Source organism: Pistacia vera, unplaced genomic scaffold, assembly GCF_008641045.1.
Source record: "Pistacia vera cultivar Batoury unplaced genomic scaffold, PisVer_v2 Contig196, whole genome shotgun sequence".
NCBI lineage: Eukaryota > Viridiplantae > Streptophyta > Magnoliopsida > Sapindales > Anacardiaceae > Pistacia > Pistacia vera.
This window is the reverse complement of record NW_022195997.1, coordinates 1,372,707-1,392,466: the sequence shown is the minus strand read 5'-3', so window position 1 is coordinate 1,392,466 and position 19,760 is coordinate 1,372,707. Positions and strand designations below refer to the sequence as shown.

General features: G+C 34.2%; 3 protein-coding genes across 6 annotated transcripts; 1 reads left to right on the top strand and 2 right to left on the bottom strand.

Annotated features, from left to right (window-relative positions):
- The first annotated feature begins 1,420 nt into the window (after positions 1–1,420).
- LOC116127939 (cyclin-H1-1) lies at positions 1,421–6,129 on the top strand. 3 transcript variants are annotated; one of them, XM_031413594.1, is made up of 14 exons: positions 1,421–1,553; positions 1,846–1,896; positions 2,535–2,604; positions 2,695–2,813; positions 2,921–2,994; positions 3,289–3,409; positions 3,490–3,558; positions 3,736–3,771; positions 4,476–4,553; positions 4,875–4,933; positions 5,090–5,174; positions 5,370–5,458; positions 5,556–5,694; positions 5,783–6,129. In XM_031413594.1, the coding sequence occupies exons 1-12, from the start codon at positions 1,494–1,496 to the stop codon at positions 5,448–5,450; spliced, it is 903 nt and encodes a 300-aa protein (XP_031269454.1). In that variant the 5' UTR covers positions 1,421–1,493; the 3' UTR covers positions 5,451–5,458; positions 5,556–5,694; positions 5,783–6,129. The 3 variants fall into 3 exon arrangements, with proteins under 3 accessions (XP_031269454.1, XP_031269456.1, XP_031269455.1); XM_031413596.1 differs by lacking the exon at positions 4,875–4,933; XM_031413595.1 differs by lacking the exons at positions 4,875–4,933; positions 5,090–5,174.
- Positions 6,130–11,611: 5,482 nt separating this feature from the next.
- Positions 11,612–13,329, bottom strand: LOC116127903 (membrane steroid-binding protein 2-like). The gene is made up of 2 exons (XM_031413561.1): positions 12,905–13,329; positions 11,612–12,301 (listed from the first exon to the last, which is right to left on the bottom strand). Exons 1-2 carry the CDS (start codon positions 13,213–13,215, stop codon positions 11,929–11,931), a joined length of 684 nt encoding a protein of 227 aa, XP_031269421.1. The 5' UTR covers positions 13,216–13,329; the 3' UTR covers positions 11,612–11,928.
- A 1,317-nt stretch (positions 13,330–14,646) lies between these two features.
- On the bottom strand, positions 14,647–19,142 carry LOC116127986 (F-box/LRR-repeat protein At3g48880). 2 transcript variants are annotated; one of them, XM_031413648.1, is made up of 3 exons: positions 18,834–19,142; positions 16,218–16,671; positions 14,647–15,544 (listed from the first exon to the last, which is right to left on the bottom strand). In XM_031413648.1, the coding sequence occupies exons 2-3, from the start codon at positions 16,574–16,576 to the stop codon at positions 14,980–14,982; spliced, it is 924 nt and encodes a 307-aa protein (XP_031269508.1). In that variant the 5' UTR covers positions 16,577–16,671; positions 18,834–19,142; the 3' UTR covers positions 14,647–14,979. The 2 variants fall into 2 exon arrangements, with proteins under 2 accessions (XP_031269508.1, XP_031269509.1); XM_031413649.1 differs by lacking the exon at positions 18,834–19,142 and having other exon boundaries at positions 16,218–16,457; positions 16,556–16,671.
- Positions 19,143–19,760: the final 618 nt, after the last annotated feature.

The window sequence follows — 19,760 nt, the reverse complement described above, 5'->3', positions numbered from 1 at the left end:
TCGGCGACTCTCGTGAGCTCAATTGATCGTTTCAGCTTGCGTAAGATCAGATTTGCCCTAAAATCTAAAACAAAGACACTCGACTGCAAAATCCCTAAAACAAAGACATTTTCCCTTCAAGCTTATTTCACCTCCACCTCTACCTTCACCACCGTCATCTTCACTTCTTCACACCGCAAAGTCTGAGACGCCACCCTTCATTAAGCAACCACCAAATGGCTTCTTCTTTGTTTGCTTGTTGCTATGTTTTGTGTGTAGGTGGTTGGAGAGGGACAATAGGCTGGGTGGTTTCGGCGGTGTTGGTGGGTTTTGTGTGGAGTTGATGTCAACCTCTTAGGAGCCTGGGGGTTTCGGTGGGTTTTGTTTCCTTGTTGTGCTTGTTTTTTAGGCTAGTTTTGTTTTTCTGTTTGTTGGTGTTTAGGGGTTTTTGTATAGAGTTTCGCCTTTTGTGCTCTAGGTGTGGGCTGTTTGTAAAGGATTTTGTGGAAGTTGATTTTACAGCTTGGTTTTTGGATTGCTTTGAATGATTTTAGAGCTTATTTTTTGGATGAAGGTTTGCACCCTAAGTGTTTGAGTTTTTGCCTGAGAGAATAATAAAAGACAAAAACAGTTTACATTGGTTTTTGCAGGTTTAACCAAGCTTGGCTCGGCTCAACTCGTACTTAAATCGAGTCGGGCCGAGCCAAGCTTGAGCTAAGCTTTTTCCTTATCGAGCCGAGCTCGAGCTCGAGCAACTACTTAACTAATTCCAGCTGAGCTCGAGCCAGCCATCACTCGACTCGGCTCGATTCGTATACACCCCTAGCCACGACCCCCTCTTAAATTGGGGATACTTAGATAGTGAATAGAACCTAAGATCTTGTACTTATCTACACTATCCTCAATTTACTCTAACCATCTAAGCTGCCTATGGATGGTTCAAATCAATTTAAATCGGTTGGTCTTGTTCAGGTTAATCGAGTTAAGTTTATATAAAATTACTAATATTATTCTTCGTCATACTTATAATACAAATCATTTAATTATTTTATTTTTCAATATAATTAATTTTTATAATTGCAAATTTTTCGAATTCTGAATATAAATCCAATGATATACGCTATTCTCTTCAAAAATTACATAGGCTTATTCGTGATAAATTTATTTAACATGCTATTATCATATTGTATAATAAAAATATAATAAGGTTCGGATTTTTTCGATCGAAGAGTTAACCAAAACCGTATCGCTCAGTTCGGTTTGGGCTTTCGGGTGCGGTTTTTTTTCACACCCCTAGACTATAAGTGGACCCTTTGGTTTTGAAATGGACCGTTCCGGGCCTGTTAGTATTGGGCTTCCAAATTCGCACATTCATTTAGGCCCATATTTTATTTACAAAACAAAACCAAAAAATTAAATATAAAATTCAAATAAATTGAAATATCGAAAAATTTTCTGCAACTCAGATTACAAGCTCGAATCAACTCAACTGCGTTAGGGTTGCGAGTGCAGCGATGTCCGATTTTCAGACCTCAACTCACCGAGCCAGGTGGATTTTCACTCCTCAAGAACTTGTAAGTCTGCGAAATTATTGTTTGGCAGATGAGAAAGTTTGGGAAAGTGAGAGAAAATTTTGTTTCTTATAATTCGATTTTTAGTTACTAGGATTATTTATTTTCTTATGGAAAATTTCAATGCAGTGTCTAACTTTTGTCTAGTTTTAATTTTGATTTAATTATTGGACTCGTAACCTGCTCTATGCTTTGTTTTGGTTGTCATTTATAAACTTCAAGTTCAATTTATTTTTTGGATTTTTTTATTTGAAATTTTCTTAGCAGTAAAAGGATTTTTTTTGGGTTGATGTAGGTTGAAAAATACAAAGCTTCTAATCAGAGAGCAATACAAACTTTGGAGAAGGTAATGGATGTAGCCTAGTTTAATGACTGTGTGTGTATGCAAATTTTTTTTTTTTTTTGGTGTTGTTTAGGGGCTTGCTATGGGCCAGTAATGTTATCGTGCCAATGTTTTGGTTACAGGTAAATAGAAAATGTTTTAGTTAGGTTTGTAATTTAGTTTATATACTATGATTCTAAAATACTGTTACATGGAACTGAAAATATGTTGCCTGTAACCAGATATCTGCACGATAAAGTTACTGGTCAGTGTTGTAGTATAATTCCAATGCATTATTATGATCCTGATCTTTGTATGGGATGAGAAGTATGAAATTTTGTTGTCTGTCAGAGGTAGAGTGGTGAGAAATTTTTGTTCGTTTGATTAATGGAAGTTGGGGCAGTGGTGAATGATTATCAGTTTTGGAAATTTCTTTGAAAATTATCTTTAACCATGAAGTTAATTCAAGATATGGAATGACAACCTTTAGGCATTGTGATTCCTTCTATATAGGACATAAATTGTTTGGTGAAACATTTTATTTTAGGGCTGAGCACTTCAATCTGTCATGTTGCTATGATTATAGCTTTTTCTCTATTATATTTGGAATCATGTTACAATCAATTATTCTTCTGTTGCTAACATTATATTGTATTTTAAAGTATGGAACAACGCAAATGGAAGTAGATATTGATGGGTCATTTTCGTTCCCTGAACCTCAAAAAGATAATGGTAAATGCTTTGTTGATTTCTACCATTTATTTATGTGTTCTTTATTAGTCAAAAGTTTTATGTGTGACCATCTTATTGTTTTTATGTCAGCTGAAAAGCATTCTCGTTCAAAACCCCTCAATATCGAAGAAGAACAGTCTATGCGTGTATTTTATGAAAATAAACTTCGAGAAGTATGCAGTGCATTTTACTTCCCTAATAAAATTCAGGTATGTTTTTCTGTATCTAATAATTTAGTCTTAAAAGAGATTTAAAAAGATGAAATATACTGTAGTAGTTCTATTAGCAACATTTGAGGATTGGTTCACATTTGCAGGCAACAGCTCTCTTATACTTCAAAAGATTCTACCTGCATTGGTCGGTCATGGAGCATCACCCAAAAAATATAATGTACTGTTTATTTAGATCTGTTTTAAGTTTATTTCGTAATATTGCCCAATGCTCTTACGATCTTGTATAAGAATTTCTGCATGGTCGTTCATAGAAATTGGTGCCTTACCAGGATTGCTTGGAACAATATTTTTTTTCTGTTTAACAGTTAGTCTCTCTGCTAGTTTGCTTTTTTTTTTTTTTTTTTTTTTTTTTTTTTTTTTTTTTTTTTTTTTTTTTTTTTTTTTTTTTTTTTTTTTTTTTCATTCCTAGTGAAATTCTCACCCTTACTATTGTTTCCTTTTATGTGCACAGGTTAACATGTGTATATGCTGCTTGTAAGATAGAAGAAAATCATGTATCAGCAGAGGAGCTTGGGAAGGGCATCTCACAGGATCATCAAATGATTCTCAACTATGAAATGATTGTTTATCAGGTATGATATGAGCTCTTATGTATTGTTATAGCCATGTGACCTTTTCTTTTGTTGGTTTAAGACTGTATCATGTCATGCAGGGTTTGGAATTTGATCTTATTGTTTATGCTCCATACCGGCCACTTGAAGGTTTTGTCAATGATATGGAGGTCAGATTGGTTAATTCGCTTCTTATATAGATGCTTCTCTTTCATAAATGTACGAGAAAATCCTTATTAACTGTCATTGTTTTTTTTATTGGTTGGGGTGGGGGAGGGGTCTTATATATTGTTATCTTTCTTTGTCTTCTTTGTTTGCGATTGTTGACAATAAACTTTTGTCTCTAGGAATTCTGTCCGGAAACAAATGGCCATACGCCGAAGGTAAACTGTGGTACCATCTTTTGTAGTTTTATTTCTCAATAGCATGTTCAGTATTGTCAGTGGTTGACCTACTACTTCTTCTGAAGATGATTGTTCAAGTTTATACTTGCATTGATTTTTGAAAGTGTTTTCTGGAAGACATGATGTTAGTTCAACTACTACTGGTCATGTTGCTAAAATATGATTAGGATGAAAATAACAACTAATGCATGTGATGTTGTAAATTAAGCTGTTTAGATTTTAAAATTGGCTTTTGCTAATTTTGAAGGGGTAGCCCCCACCTTTGAGTGGGTATTGATGTTGGCCCTATTGTTGTGGAAGTGCTGAGTGACATTGCAGCATTACTTTATAGTTTAATTTTGTTAGTTGAATTGATTTGTTGGATGCATTTTCATATTTCTCACACTAAGATTATAAGAATTACAAGTGTAATTTCCCTGTAAATTCATTGGAGAGACATTGATTTCTTTGAATCAGGGATGTAAACATAGGATGATTAAATAATTGTCACCTTGTTTTCCTAAATATAACAGTATAAAGCAAACAGCAATCAATTATATTTGTTCTAGGAATATGTGTAATTATACTGGGTATACATGATGCTCCTCTTTGTTGGCCATTAATTATCTTCATGTGTTTCAATAGACTTTTCCTTCTTCCTGCCCATATTCTAACTATCGATATGATGGGTTCATATTTTGTAGGACTTGCATGAATCTGCAAAGTTGGAAGTTGACAGAATCATGCTTACTGATGCACCGCTTTTGTACCCCCCTGGGCAGGTATTTTATGTCATTCCACGTTATTATTGCATCAGAATGTCTTAATGACCCAATCAACTTCTTAACTTTAAATCTTTGTCTCTAATTCTTTAAAGTGGATTGTCTAAACTGAACCTTCAACATAGAGTTTTGAACCTTTCCTATTCAAGTTGTAATAATTTACTAATTGATTTTTGGATTCATTTATGCATCACGTGTTTATCATCAACTTCTACTATAACAAATTAAGGGTGTTAATTTTCAATTTGTTGGTTTATTTTTTCATCTGAGTATTTGTCTATTCTTTATAGGTTTAACATAGATCATCTACTGAACTTGCAGTTGGCATTGGCTGCTTTGCGCCGTGCGAACAATGTTCATGGAGTTCTCGACTTTGAGAGGTTTTGAACTGCTTCAAGAAGTTTCTTAAGATTACGATTATGAATATATCCAATTTTACTTTTCTCTTTTGGTTGCATATCATTTACACACCTGTCAGGTACATCCTATCGGGCCCTAATACTTCTCATTGACCATCCATTTACTCTTGTTTGTAGATATATAGAAAGTGTTCTCTCTCGACAGAATTCTACACACACCTATCCAGAGCTCGTTGAATATCTAAATGCCATAGATTCTTGGGTATATCATAGCAACTCACCATCTTAGTATTATTTGACTTAAGTTTCTTTCAATATTACTTTGTAGTGGCAATATGGAGGCTCTAGGAGATCATATTTTCAATGGCTATATTAATTGAAATCATATGAATGCTAGATTCTTTCTATTAAGTTGCATTTGCCAATGTAGTTTTCTTTTTGTTGGCTATGAATGCAGGTAATGAAATATAAGTTCCCTTCAGAAAAGGATATGAAGCACATCAACCGGAAACTAAAATCTTGTTGGGGCCATGGCTAACATGAAGAGTACTGCCTACAATTCATGTTCTGTACAGATATTAACATTGCTATTACAGAACACTGATTTGTCCTAAATCCATGCACTTCTTTGATTACTTGGCAGGGGTAAGAAACGGGAAAAGAAATCGAAGCACAAGTCCAAAAGTTCAAATGAAATGCAAAATGGGCCTTCTCATGTGTAACCATACATTCTGCTTTTCGTCTTGGATTCCTAAAGTGATTATCGTCAAACATGAATTCAGGTTTGACTCCCAAGTTTTGGCAGAGCCTCTGTTGCACTAATGAGTTCAAACCTCTCTTTTTCTGTACTAACTCTGATTTCGTGAACAGATAAATATACTAAGCTTTTCATGGCCTAATCGAGTTCTGGATTGCAAGAGAAGTCTTTCCAGTGGAAGAGAAATCTGATTCTTTTACAGATAAATTTCAAGGCATTATCAAGATTCTTTGCTTCCGATTTTGTGAGTTAGAATTTTGTTATTTTTGAAACAGCGGAACATATCCATTGTTGAACTTACCATATGTAGAACTCCATTTACTTGGAAGTTTTGTGAATATGTATTTGAGCTTATTAAGTTCAAAAATTGAGAAAATTCCTTGACTAGAAATGAATCCTCCCCAGCGTAGAGACGGTAACTTCGTACGAATTAGACAGAAATCCAAGTTATTTTGTTCCATTTCACTTTTCTTTATAGGCTTTTTATTTTTTCTTGGGGTGTATTTTATGATGTTCATAGATGACCAAAAGGGAAAATTTTTTGGGACGTGTAACTCCTAGTTACTATTTGAAAATGGAGATGCTTCACAAACCATATGGATTCATCTATATTTAATACTGAAATTTTTTATAACAAAGTAATGAGTGCTATTCAATTTGTCCCACAAACCTCTGTTTTAAAAACCGGACTGGACCGGTCGGTTCGATCGGTCCAATTGGGACCCGGCAGTTTCTCTAGTCCGGTTTAGGTTTTAGGGGGTTTTTGTAATATTATAAAATTATAAGGGTTAATGTAATTTTATAGGGGTATTTTTGAAATAAATAAAAATTTAAGGGATAATTGAAACTTTTTAGGGGAATTTTTGTAATATATTAAAATTTGAGAGATTAATATGTAATTTTATAAAAATAAAATTGTCGTTGATGTCATCGGTTCAATCGGTTGGTCCAACTGGTTGGATCGGTTAGCCTGTGACTCGAACAGTTAAACGGGTTGCCTTTCGGTTCGGGTTTTAAAATAATCCTACAAACTCGAGTTTGAAACTAGAGTCTTTGTCGAATTTTATAATCTTTAGGATGAAGGAAACAGTAATCTAAATCTTAAGATCGAAAGCATACCATAGACTTTGATTATTTGATTAACCTTAATCATTAAATTAAAGAATGCAATATATACGAATTTTAGTTCGTAGGCTTATTAGAAAATAGTAAAGTTTATTATAAAGGCAATTTAAAATTTTGAAAGTTAAAAGAAAGTTTTGGAGAGGTTGAAGTTTTATAATTATGGACTCATCCACTCCTTCATCTTCATGTTTATCCATATTTACTGCTCTCGTAAGTGTTGAATCCTCGACATCATCTTCTTTTTTAAATCCCAGCATTACTTTTTCTAAACTTGTCACTTCTCTGTTCTTCATAACCTTTAGAGCCCTTGTTAAGCCATTAAGAAAGCCTGTGAAAGAATATGTGTCCTGTAAAACAATGGCATGTCTTGATTTTTCTGNAGAAATCACTAACAGAACATGACGGAAAGTACCTATTTGTCATTTCAAAACCTTTTGGGTACCAACTTGTCGTTACGATAAATCTTGGGTATGTGTAAGTCGTTCTCCCTTTATATTAATTAAAAGATTTGGCCAACCTAGCTTTCACTCCCCAAAAGTTTCAAAATGACACTTTATTACCCACAATATAGATTCATTAGTAAATTTCATCGTGAAAAATGACAGGATGGTCAAAAGTCCATGGTAAGTAAAGGCAGAATGGTCAATTAACATTATGTATCAAAAATCAAAATTTAAAATTGGAAGCGTAGGTAAGTGTATGACATAAATAGTATAAAGACAAAAAAACTCTTCTTTCTTCTTCTTCTTCTTCATCTCCCCTCCTTCGCTATTACATACTGCCCTCCCATCTTATTCTTCTTCATCTCCCCTTCCTCTGCTATTACCAAATTGTTGCCTTCCAATCTTCTTCTTCTTCATCTATCCCTCCTCCTCCCATCTTCATCTTCTTCATCTCCCCCTCCTCCTTCACTCGGCCGATTTGGATCCTGCAATTACCCGATTCTTACTCTCTTTTTTTCACTGAAACACCCTATATCGAGTCCACCACAATATCGAATTCTAATTGTGTGAATTTTCTGAAAACTCTGTTTTATTTCTAGAAATTCTAAAACCATTTCACTTCTTGGTGTCAAACCAGGATCCATTGTTCATAATATAAAAATAGAGAATCTATTTTCTTTTTCCAAGAAAAACATATTTGGTGTTGAATGTGGGTCTGGCTTGGGAGTGCAAAAATATGATGACAGAAGGGTCGCTGGTGACTTAATTACACACAACAATCAACCAAATACAATAAGCAATTAGTAGAAGGTGTTATTTGTGTATGATTTTAGGTGAAAATTGGCGGTGGCGAGGCTTCCAAGTGCGTAGCAGTCGTGCAAGAATAGTTGTGACAGCCGGCGGACGACAAGCTAGTGCGGCCAAAGGATGATGGGGTTTTGATGAGGGTGGGAAAATGAAGTCGACAATAGTGTCAAGTAGGGTGTTGGTGCCTAAAATTGGCCGAAATCCTGGTAGGGAGCAGCAATCGTGCAAAGAAAAAAGTTGCGGTGGCTGGCAATTTACGAGATTTGCGGGGTGGGGGATAGAGGGGTTTTGGTGTGGCGATTTCCGAGTATGAAGTTTGGTGGGTGGTAGCGATTGGCTAGGTGGTGGCACTGTGTTGGCTTGCCATGAACAAGAGGGTGTGGTGGCGTCAGTTACGCAGTGGGTGAGAGAGATGTCTTTGCAGAAATGGAAATATTAAAATATAGTAAATTATCCTTTTAGACATAATTAGGGTATATCAGTAATTTTATAATTAAAAAGTAGGTATATAAGTAATTGACTCTGTTGATATGACATATAATAATAATAATAATAATAATAATAAATTTAAGTTTAAATGTAAAGGGTATTTTCATCTTTACGATGAATATATATTGTATTTAATAAAAATTACTATCGGAACATAACGTTGGATAGTAAAATGTCGTTTGGAAACTTGTTGGGTGGGAAAGTATCATTAGGGGAAACCTTGGGTGGGAAAAAGTCGTTTACTCTAATTAAGATGCCATTATCATGTTGGTTGAGTCATTTCATTTGCCACATGTTTTGTTATAATGTCATTAAAAACATATTATTATACTTAATTTTATTATATCGGAAGATATTAATATTCGTTAATTAGATTGATTTATGGTAAAGTAATTTAAAAATAACAAGAATAAATTGCATAGTTTTTGAAAGAAAAAAAAAGTTGGTTAAATGTTGAAACATATGGTACGGCAGATAATTTTTTTTTTTTTTATAGTATATTAACTTTTTCTTTTTCACATAATTATTTTACTTTTATTTTATAAAACAAACGCATAATCTTAGTTCTATCTTTTTGTAACTTGAAAAAGTATTTTGCCTTAAAAAATTTAGAATTTTTTTTATATAATTTCCTATTATTTTTAGGGGAACATTATGGAGCCCCAAGATTATAATTTGAAGTAAATGACATAACAGAAGATCAAAAAACTATTTCTCCTAACCAACCCTTGGGTGATCGAATGGTTCGATAAGATTTCTTGGGTGTATTACTCAAGAGGTCTTAAGTTTGAATCTCTACTCAATTGCTAATAGAAGTAATTATTGGAGCTCTTACTTGACCGATAGTTTCAAGGTCTCGAAAAATTAGTTGAGGTGCGTGTAAGCTGACCTGGATACACCTAGTCATAATATATATATATTTATATATATATATATATATATATATATATATATAGAGAGAGAGAGAGAGAGAGAGAGAGAGAGAGAGAGTAATGCTACGGACATTGAAATTTTACACCGAATTTTTGTACCGAAGAACATGACAACCAGTCAGACACGACCACGCTGGAGTCTTTCATAAATGAACGGTCGTCCAACATTATGGATGCTTGCCCATATTTAATGGACTCTCGTTCATATTATATGGACGGACGTCCATATAAGATGGACGCACATCCAAATTTTTTTTTTTAAAAAATAATGGATGCCCGTCCATCTTATATGGATGGGTGTCTATTTAATATGGACGGGCGTCCATCTACGCCCGTTCAAAAAATTTTAAAAGCAAAATAATGGGCGTCCGTGATTATTGGATGGTCGTTCACCTATAATGGACGCCTATCCATGAGAAAATAACAATAGACTCTCATTCATATAATATGGACAAGAGTCTATTTACTATAAACAGGCGTTCACCTAGAATGGATGCCCGTCTATTGTTTAAAATAAAAAAAATTTAAAACAAAAGTTATGGACGTCCGTCCATATTCAATAGACAGGCGTCCCTCCATTATTTGATTTAAAAAATTTTACAGCACTTGAGTTTGTAAATGTCGCTATCCTCATTAAATTTTTGTCTATATTCAAAGTAATTGGACAAGTGTCATAAGAATAAGGCATTAAAATTTTGTCTACATTCAAAATAATTGGACAAATATCATAAGAATAAGACACTAAGTCAATTAGGATTCACAATTAATGTATTAAATAAATTTAAAATTTGTTAATATTAAAAGATGGACGGGCGTCCATAAATAATTTAGGCCAAATTTTTCTAGTTTAAACTATGAACGGGCTTCCATTTTAGGTGGATGACCATCCATATAATATGGATGAGAGTCTATTTCAAATGAACGATCGTCCAATAACAATGGACGGTAGTCCATATTTGATGAACAATCGTTCATTCGCAGAATATTTGTTAACGTGATACGTGACTCGTCTGATCCAATGGACATGTCGTTCGGTATAAAAATTCGGTGTAAAGCACCGGTGTTGGTAACATTTTTCTATATATATATATATATATATATGTGTGTGTGTGTGTGTGCGTGTGTGTGTGTGTGTGTGTGTGTGTGCGTGCGCGTGCGCAAGCATAACCTTACTAAAACATGAGTAATTAACATGGGTAATTATGTAATTACCAAAATTGATTATCTCATTTTCTCATTTTCTAAATTGATTTGGTTGTGCATTGGGCAACATTGTTTTAAAACTCGACCGACAGGTGACGTCAACAATACAAGTATTTTTAAAAAATTTAATTTAGTCCCTTAAATTTTAGTGCATTATAAATACCCCTAAAAATTGCAAATTAGAAATTTTAATTTATTTTAAATGCCGAAAAATTACAATTAGTCCCTAAAGTTATGAAGTATTAAAAACATCCCTTAAAATTACATTAGTCCTTATAAATTACAGAAACCCCCCTGAAACTGAACTGGACCGGAGAGGCTGCCAGGTCCCGATCTGGCTGGTCTGGGTTTTAAAACAGAGTTGGGCAGTAGCTGAGCTACCGAATGAGTGTCTTTTCAGTGGATTCGTCAAATCATAAATTCATAATCACAGTTTAGATTTTAATTTTAACAAGCGCTCTTCCCATATTCAATTTTTTGATACTACAGATGGATCTTAAGAATCTTTTTAATAAAATTTAAGAATGAATTACTTCAGATTTTCTTATATCGAAATAAATTTAAATAGAATAGATACACCGCATCATAGGTGTCTGTACAAATACTATCACATTTAATTTATGGATTTTAAGGTAAACAATATTTGACATGTATAACGTGATAAACCAATCCAATCCAACCTGTCCTTTTCACAAATCTTTACAACTATATTCTCATCTCTACCTTGTTTCTTTGAAAGGATGAAGACCATGAATCTACCCTTAGTTTCATAAAACTGTTATTGATTAAGAATTGCAGCAGATTTGCAATGAAGACCTGTTTACCCCAGAAGCAATGGTTTCCGAAATCAATGGCTAGTAAGTGATGCATGAAAGGGGTAGAGAAAAACTGACCCTCCGTTTAATGATTGCATAATTTACTCCAAAAAGAAGAGAAAAAAAAGGAAAGAAAATGATACCATACATTTCCATAAGACAAACTCCTGATTTATCACATAAGAGTACTAGCTGGCCGCCGAGTACCTCAAACACATAAACTACACCAATCCCAGTCTGAATACTGAAAGTAAGATATGCCCAACTTATTTTCTTGATAATCTAAACATTAAAGCAAGTCCGCAGCAGAAGTTTCCTAGACTAGCAAAGTAAAGTAAACTTATATGTGAACAAAACTTAAAAACAAACATACAGCCAGAAATAGTTACTCTTTTTCAGCATTTTCATAAGAAATTGTATCCTTTTTGAGTTGTTGAACCAAGCATTACTCCTCCAGAGCATCACTAACAGGTGGGGGTTCCTCGGCTTTAACAGCAGCAATTTCTGATGGACCATCTTGGACAGGCTTAGCAGCATCACCTTCGACAGGCTTAGCAGCATCACCTTGTTTAGTTTCTGCAGATTCACCGGCGGTGGAGGTCTCATCTGAAACCGGAACTGTGCTCTTGATAGTTCCGACCTTAACATACTTGCTCATGAACTTGTATTCCCAATCTTGCAAAGCCTCCAATTCAAATGGACCAAGACCAGAAATATCACCAGTTAAGTCTTTATCCTCAAAAGACATCTTTGCAAGAGCTCTGCTTGCATCTTTCCCGGCAAATAATGCATATGGCCCGCCAGGTCCATAAAACATTCTGCAAAAAAGTTATCAATTCATCAACAATCAGAAGCTTCAACCTAGATTCAATTTTTCCTTTTAAGCTCATTATTTTCAAATAGCAGTCATAAATAATGCATATGGCCCTCCAGGTCCATAAAACATTCTGCAAAAAAGTTATCAATTCATCAACAATCAGAAGCTTCAACCCAGATTCAATTTTTCCTTTTAAGCTCATTAGTTTCAAATAGCAGTCATAAATAATTACCATTCCAAACTGGGCCTAGATTGAATTTCAAATAAAATCTTAAAGAATTGCAGTTTTTAATCAAATACTTTATCTCACAGAATTTGAACAAACCCAGTAGAAGTGCAAGTTCAAAGAGTTGATGAATCATACAAGCAGACACCAATAAATTCTCCAAAAGAATTTTTTTTGTAGCATATCAACCAATTGTATGAGCTAGATCGTCCAAAATTATTAAGTCACTTTATTCGTCAAAAGCCAAAAAAAAAAAAAAAACTTTATGAAATAAAATCCAAACAACCGTTGACCCAGAAGAGGATAAAAAGAAAAAGAGGAGCAAAAGCCAAAGAGAACGCAAATCAATCGATTAAAAAAAAAAAAAAAAAACCAAACCTGCTTTGGGAAACATCGTAGATCTGGCCCTTGATAGCCATGAGAAGAGGCTTCTTGGGATCGGAGCCATCGTATAGTTTGAGCTCCTCGTCGGTGATTTCTCCAAGCTGAACAGGAGGCGGCAGAGGCTGCATCTGCTCCTCAAATTCTCTGGATCGCGGTTGGTAATGAGTATTAGACGGGCCGAAAAGACTCGATAACACATAGTATACAGCCCATAGTAAAGCAAGAATCGTAAAAAAAGTGGCCGGAGACAGCCCAGTGTAGACTGTGATTGCCTCCTTCAGAGTCTCCCATAGCTGAAGCGCCATAATTGATTGTCTTCTTCTTCAGTTGAGGAGAGAGAAAGCGGAGAGAGGCCGTGAAGGAGGGAGATGTTTTAGCTACTGTCCTGTGTCTCCAGTTTAATATAGGATTCTATTTCAAGTTCGGCCTTTATTTATTAATAGCCGAATTAAATAATTTAATTAATATTTTTAATTTTTTACATTTATAAATATAATATATAATATATAATATATAGTACATAGTATATTATATACAATATTTTTTCAACTACATTTTTATGATTCTTCATGTATCACACCATTTCTAAAGAGACATTTAATATATTTTTTTTTTAATTGTCTTCTCATTTATGAGTTTGGAATTACAAGACTGTCCCTGGTTGCCGGTTGGTGGACCATCTTAAATGTGAAGTAATTTATGTGATAGAGAAAGGGTTAATTAGGTCATTTCAGCTTGTTGAATTAGGTAGGAGGTGGATGATACTATCAAGATGATGCAAGGAGTTGAGAAATAAAAAAATGAAGATAATTTTCATGTGCCAATTAAAATTGAACCTGTCATAACTTAGCTGAATTCCTCTGTTTCTTGTTGAATTAACGATTGATAATTACTAAAATTGAAAATCTATGTTATACCTACGATAATTCAAGGGATTGACTTAACAGTTAAAGATGATTTATTTTCTTTATTGATTTCTTCAATTCGAATCACCTTGAGGTTACTTATTACATTTGTAATTTACTGGTTTACTTTGAAATATTAGGTTTATAGGATATTCAATAAACCTCAAAGATTAATTGAGATATGTGCAAACTGATCCGGACATTCTATCAAAAAAAAAAAAAAAATAGTATACCTATGTTGTCTTATAAATTGTCTCTTCGCAACATCTTTTGACTCTCTTACCAAAGTGGGTGAGGCACAAATCAAGCCCAATAAATTTGAAAAGAACAAAATAATAACTTTTTATAACCCAAATGGGCTCTAACATTGTAGTTTAAAAATCAAGAATCCAATTGTTGTTGCATTGTCCCTACTTATGGGCTATAAACAGCACAACAATAGATTCAATTTAGCTGTATATTTTACAGAAGGATCATTCAATGATATTTAACACTGCAGCCCCACCACAATAGAAGCTTTATTCATTAACTATACATTCTTATCTAATGTAACAGCAATTCAACAAATGTATGCATAAACTTTTTAATGGCTTTAATCGATGTTTGGTAAAAATATCATATGGATGGTATTGTAAAAATACCATCCTTAACTAATGATTCGTGCACCTGCATTCAGAAGTGAAGTTATCTCTATCATATGTAATCTTCTAATCATCATACAAAGAGATAGACGTGTAACAATTAGAATTAAAGACAATATTTTCATGAGATCAAACTAACTTGAAATCTTCTACAGTTGAAAGTTTATGACTGCACTAATCTACAACAGTATCAATGAACTCAACTCATTTTGAAATAACATTAATTGAAAACAAAAGATCGACTTGAAGCAACAGAAACTGACATTTTACCATATGTACATAATAATACAGACAAATGATACTTTTCCCATAGGAAAAGATCATCAGGCAAGCGTTACGAGGTTGACGACCTAAAACGCAAGCATTAGGAGGATGACAACCTAAAACACAATGAACCGATTTTATATGTGCTTATTCAACAACATAGTATGTAGATATTTCATACATGCAAAACAATACCTAAAGAAGAGGTACATAGGCTATAGTTTCTGACCACTAAATTACAGCCTCTGCAGTGTTCTAATCAAAGGGCAAGAGACCTTGCCTCATCCATTTTCCATAGGCCTTCCTCGTACTTGTACCACCTTAGAAGCCCTTCATCACTTCGGGTACGCTGACACATGATGCACGAGTCCTCAATGCATGTTAAGAATTCACGTAATCGAGCGGCCTTCTGCAAGATAATATTATCTAGCTTCTTAATTATTTTTTTGGGCGTCAGTGGAGGAACCATTGAACCTTCTATAAGAAGGCAATGTGATATGTTGAGGACTTCCAGGTTTGGTAGGTCATCCAATATAAGTATCAAGGCATCCTTAACTATCATTGAGCATCTCAGGCTCAAAACCTTCAAGTTTGGAAGAAATTTGGCTATCGCAGAAGCAAAGGGAACGTCAAAAGGACCCATGATCTTGAGTTCACAGAAGTTCTTGCAATTTAGGGCTATTTCCTCCATAAGATAAAGGGGATTTGCTATGCTAGGCATTGTCAAGGATTCAAGACATCTCCACGTACGAATAGCCTTGCACATTCCAACCTTCTTTATTCTGTTCCAAGCTGGCATAACAAGTCGCCTGAGCTGGGGGCACCTGCAGACAACGATATATAGTGGGTTACTTCCCCATTCCTTGTGCGAAAAGGAAAATTAAAGATGATAATCACTGGTATCAAAAACAATGCCAAATACTCAGCCAATGAACAGTGGGAGAAAAAAGAAAAAGAAAGACCTTCGAGAATGCAAGCAATTCTTTTATCATGATCATTTTAGATAACAAATCTCTAAGCAACCAAAGGTTAAAACTATTTTGTGTTGGTTTTAAATGTAAATTGATTGAAATAATTTTAGTATAATCAAGTCAAAATGAATGATTGATGATGTTGCATCTCTTTACATTTAGGAAATAAAACACAGATGTAGTTCAAATCAAGCAAACAACATAATGTAGAAAATATTTTCATCTTTGATGCAGGCTAATAGAAGTGACAAATTACCACATCCCACATATAGAATTAAAGTGCAACTTAGTAAAACAGAACAGCTAGCATTTCTCCGCATGTAAACTATATTTTAACAAATGGGTAGCTAAACAGGCTGCAAAGGCATCAGCATCCCTTTCTTCCTCTCATCCCTTGATAATATACATATTATAATTCAATTCCACATTTACCAACCATCTTAAACCAAGTCAAAAAGATAGTTAGCAAAAAGAAGACACCCATACTGCTAGAACAAGGTTTTAAACAGAAACATAAAAAAATTACCTTTCAGCAGTATAAGTCAATTGTTCGTCGCTTACATACAAATTGAAGTGAAAAATCAAGGTTCTTATGTATCCCCGACTGAGACTCAAGGAAATCCTCAACAAACGCGTCAATGTCTTATCAGAACGCCCGTCCACATAAACATATGGCTCTAATGGGATTTTGATGAAATTTGATCTCAACATTGACAAATCAAGAGTTTTCCAAAGCAGAGGATCACAACAAGCCAAACGCCATGAACTGCAAACATGAGCAATGCCTGAAGTCAACTGGAAGACATCAAAAGACAGGAAGATTTTCACCAATATATCAGTGTCCAGGTCCTCCCATCTCCTTACAGCATAGGCACCCTCTTCCATTTGACCAGTTGCCCAATTATCTCATAGAAGTTTCAAAGCAATAGCATGCCTGCATAAGATGTCCACATAATCCTTGTAGAATGCTTAAAATCCACCTATTTGCCATCACAATGTATAATTCATATCATCGATAATAAGACACAATCAAAGAAACAACTAAGTTCTATAAATAATTGAAGAACTTCTTAAGAAGCAGGCAATCCTTAAGTACCATTGAGAGTCCTTTGATAACTCTTAAAAAGAAAAAGGTAACATTCATAATGTGACAATTTAAAAAAAAAAAAAAAAAAAAAAAAAACTAATCAACTTTCTAGTCATCAATTTGATCGATGCATGATACAAGGAATTTAAAGTGGGGTAGCATAATCGTAGAAAAGGAAGACAAAGATTGAGGAGGAGAAAGGGCAATATAATTAACACAGAATTATTGATAACTAGATGGAAACTAAACAGGTTGCTGAGCCATAGAGCTGTCAAAATAATGATCCGTGAGACAAGCCACACACCGTGTTATATACTTCATCAAACTAATCAAACCAGAAAAAATATACAACTCTATGCCATGAATTTATATATAATGCTACTAGCTGGATTGAAATATTTGATTTTTGAAAAATGGCACCTTACTTATCATTACATCCCAGAAATGTTTTCACTATATCAAATTTCAACCAATCTAGTAGCGGAAATATTTGTAACCAAAAAGAACTATAAATAATATGAGATTTGTGCAACACATAGCTATCCTCAAACTCTTACCATCCTGAAACAAGCTTCTAAAAATTCACATTTATACTCTCAATTGCAGTTTTTACAACAACTTTTTGGGTTCCTCAGGAGATGTGAATTCCCACTAAGACTTCTAGCCATGAACACAGCACAAGCATTCCATATTTCAACAGTGCATGTACAAAGTTCTTGAAATTTAAAAAATAAAATAAAATCTTGACTGCTATAGCAGTGCTTCAGTTATTATTTGAAAAACTAAACTACTCTGGATAGCAAATAAAGAAACATAATCATCCTATACTGCTTCACAAGAAGAAGTTGGACTAGCAGAATCAAATGATTCTGAATCACTTTAGACCTTCTTGCTGAGTATCTTCTAGTGCAACTAATCAAAATAGAGCCATTACAATTTACAAATCTTTTCTGGACATATATAAAACAGTTTGTTCACAGCTTCCTTATTATATCACTAAATAGATGCTCTGCCTTCTTGTCATTTCAACACTCATATTTGTTATGAACACTGTTTAAAAGATCTTTTATAAAATTTCTATGTCCTCGCAGAAAAATTTAGCTTCTTTCACAATCATTAACAGATAATTATTATTTCACAGTATCACTACATAAAACCATGTCAAAATTATAATCCACTTATGAGTAACAGCCTCTTCAATTTCACCTCAACCATGAATACCAAGCAAACTTATCGAAAACTATAAAAAGGAAATGTCATAGTAAAATATCTCCACTTCCAACAGTTATAATCCTCACCATGCATTATAAGATACAGATACCAAACTAAATCACCTTCTCCTGCTTTGGTTCAACTTCAAACCTCGCATGAAGGGGCATTCCAGAAAGAGAATCGTCCTCTTAACCCCACTTCTAGTCCTCAATCACCAAGACCTAACACAAACTGATGTAGAACTCATACTACACCATCAATCTACTAAAGCTAAATTCTTTTAACACATATACGACGTAACCAACCAGCTAACGAAATGACCTTACACAGGGATCATACAGATCGTAGTTAAATTCTTCTTCTCTTTCTTTATTAAATATTGGTTCTGATTTGTGAAGAGTAACTGTCTATTTTCAACAACAAGAGCGAAACTGTCAATTTTAAGATTATAGCTACCAAGTATTGAAATCTCAACAAAACACACGAACATGTAAAGAAAAATAATGGAGATGATAAACTGAAAAAAGGGTAAGCCACCAGCAAGCTCACCAACTCTCTCAATACAAATTAAAAGAAAATAATAATAATAATAATAACTAAGCGCAAAAGAAACTAATTAAATAGAAAATAACTAAAAGAAGCTAATTAAATAGAAAGAAAAAAATTCATGACAGCGTGAGCATCAAACTTCACCAAAAAATTGTAATCACAGCCCAAAAATTAAGCTTTAACCTTTAAAAAAATACAAGATTTATAAATGCGAGATGTAAAATAAAGCAGAACACGTAGATCAAGGTTAGGATTTTACAGTAAATAAAAAAAAAGGTACATCTACACACTCACCTAATCAAAAATTAGTAGCGGGAAGAAATTGGGAAGAGAGAATTGCCTGATGACTTCGTTGAAGTAGGGGGAATTGTGTATGGATTTTAGTCGGAAAGGAAAGAAGAGAAAGGAGAGAGAGAGAGAGAATGAGATTCGAAACGAAGGAGAAGAAGAGAAGAGAGCGGCGAAATTACAGAAAGAGGCTTGCTTTTGTAACGAAAACAAAAAGAAAACCGATTTCAGTTCGAGGTTTGCAGGTAAACTAATTGCTACTCCTCTGACAAAACCTCTTATATCTGCTGACACCATCATCATCTTACATTATTAGAAGCGTTACGACTTGTGAGTCAACATGAATTTACATTTACATTTACGTTACAATCTTTGGGCTTTTCTCTGTTGCGCTTTGCTGCTAAAGGGTTACCCACGCCCAAAATATATATATATTTTTAGTAATACTACATTTACAACAAAATTTTACAAAGATCTCCGTATAAAGTGATATGATAAAAAATAAATAGAAGAGTAAATTTAATACGTTTGACTTTTTGTTTCACTCTTCCATTCATTTTTTACCACCTCACTTTATATAGAAATCTTTGTAAGTATAACATTATTGATTTTTTTTAGGGTTCATTACCATGATATGGTAATGAACCGCCCAGGGGACTGGGTCATGGTTTGACCGGTCTAACTGGTTTGATAGACAGTTTTTGGTCAATCCAGTAGGTTTAAAATCTAGTAAACACACCCCTAATAAATACACATCAATCCCTTTCCAACAAAAAAACCCCATAAACGGCCAATCGGACTTCGAGATAATGGGGGTTTTGGTAGGGAGATGCTGCTGAGGCAAGTTGAGAGGTTGAGGGTGATTTTCGGTGCCGAGAACGACCAAAAGAAAAGTCAAATCGCGAAACACTAAGGGTGGCCAATGACGATCTA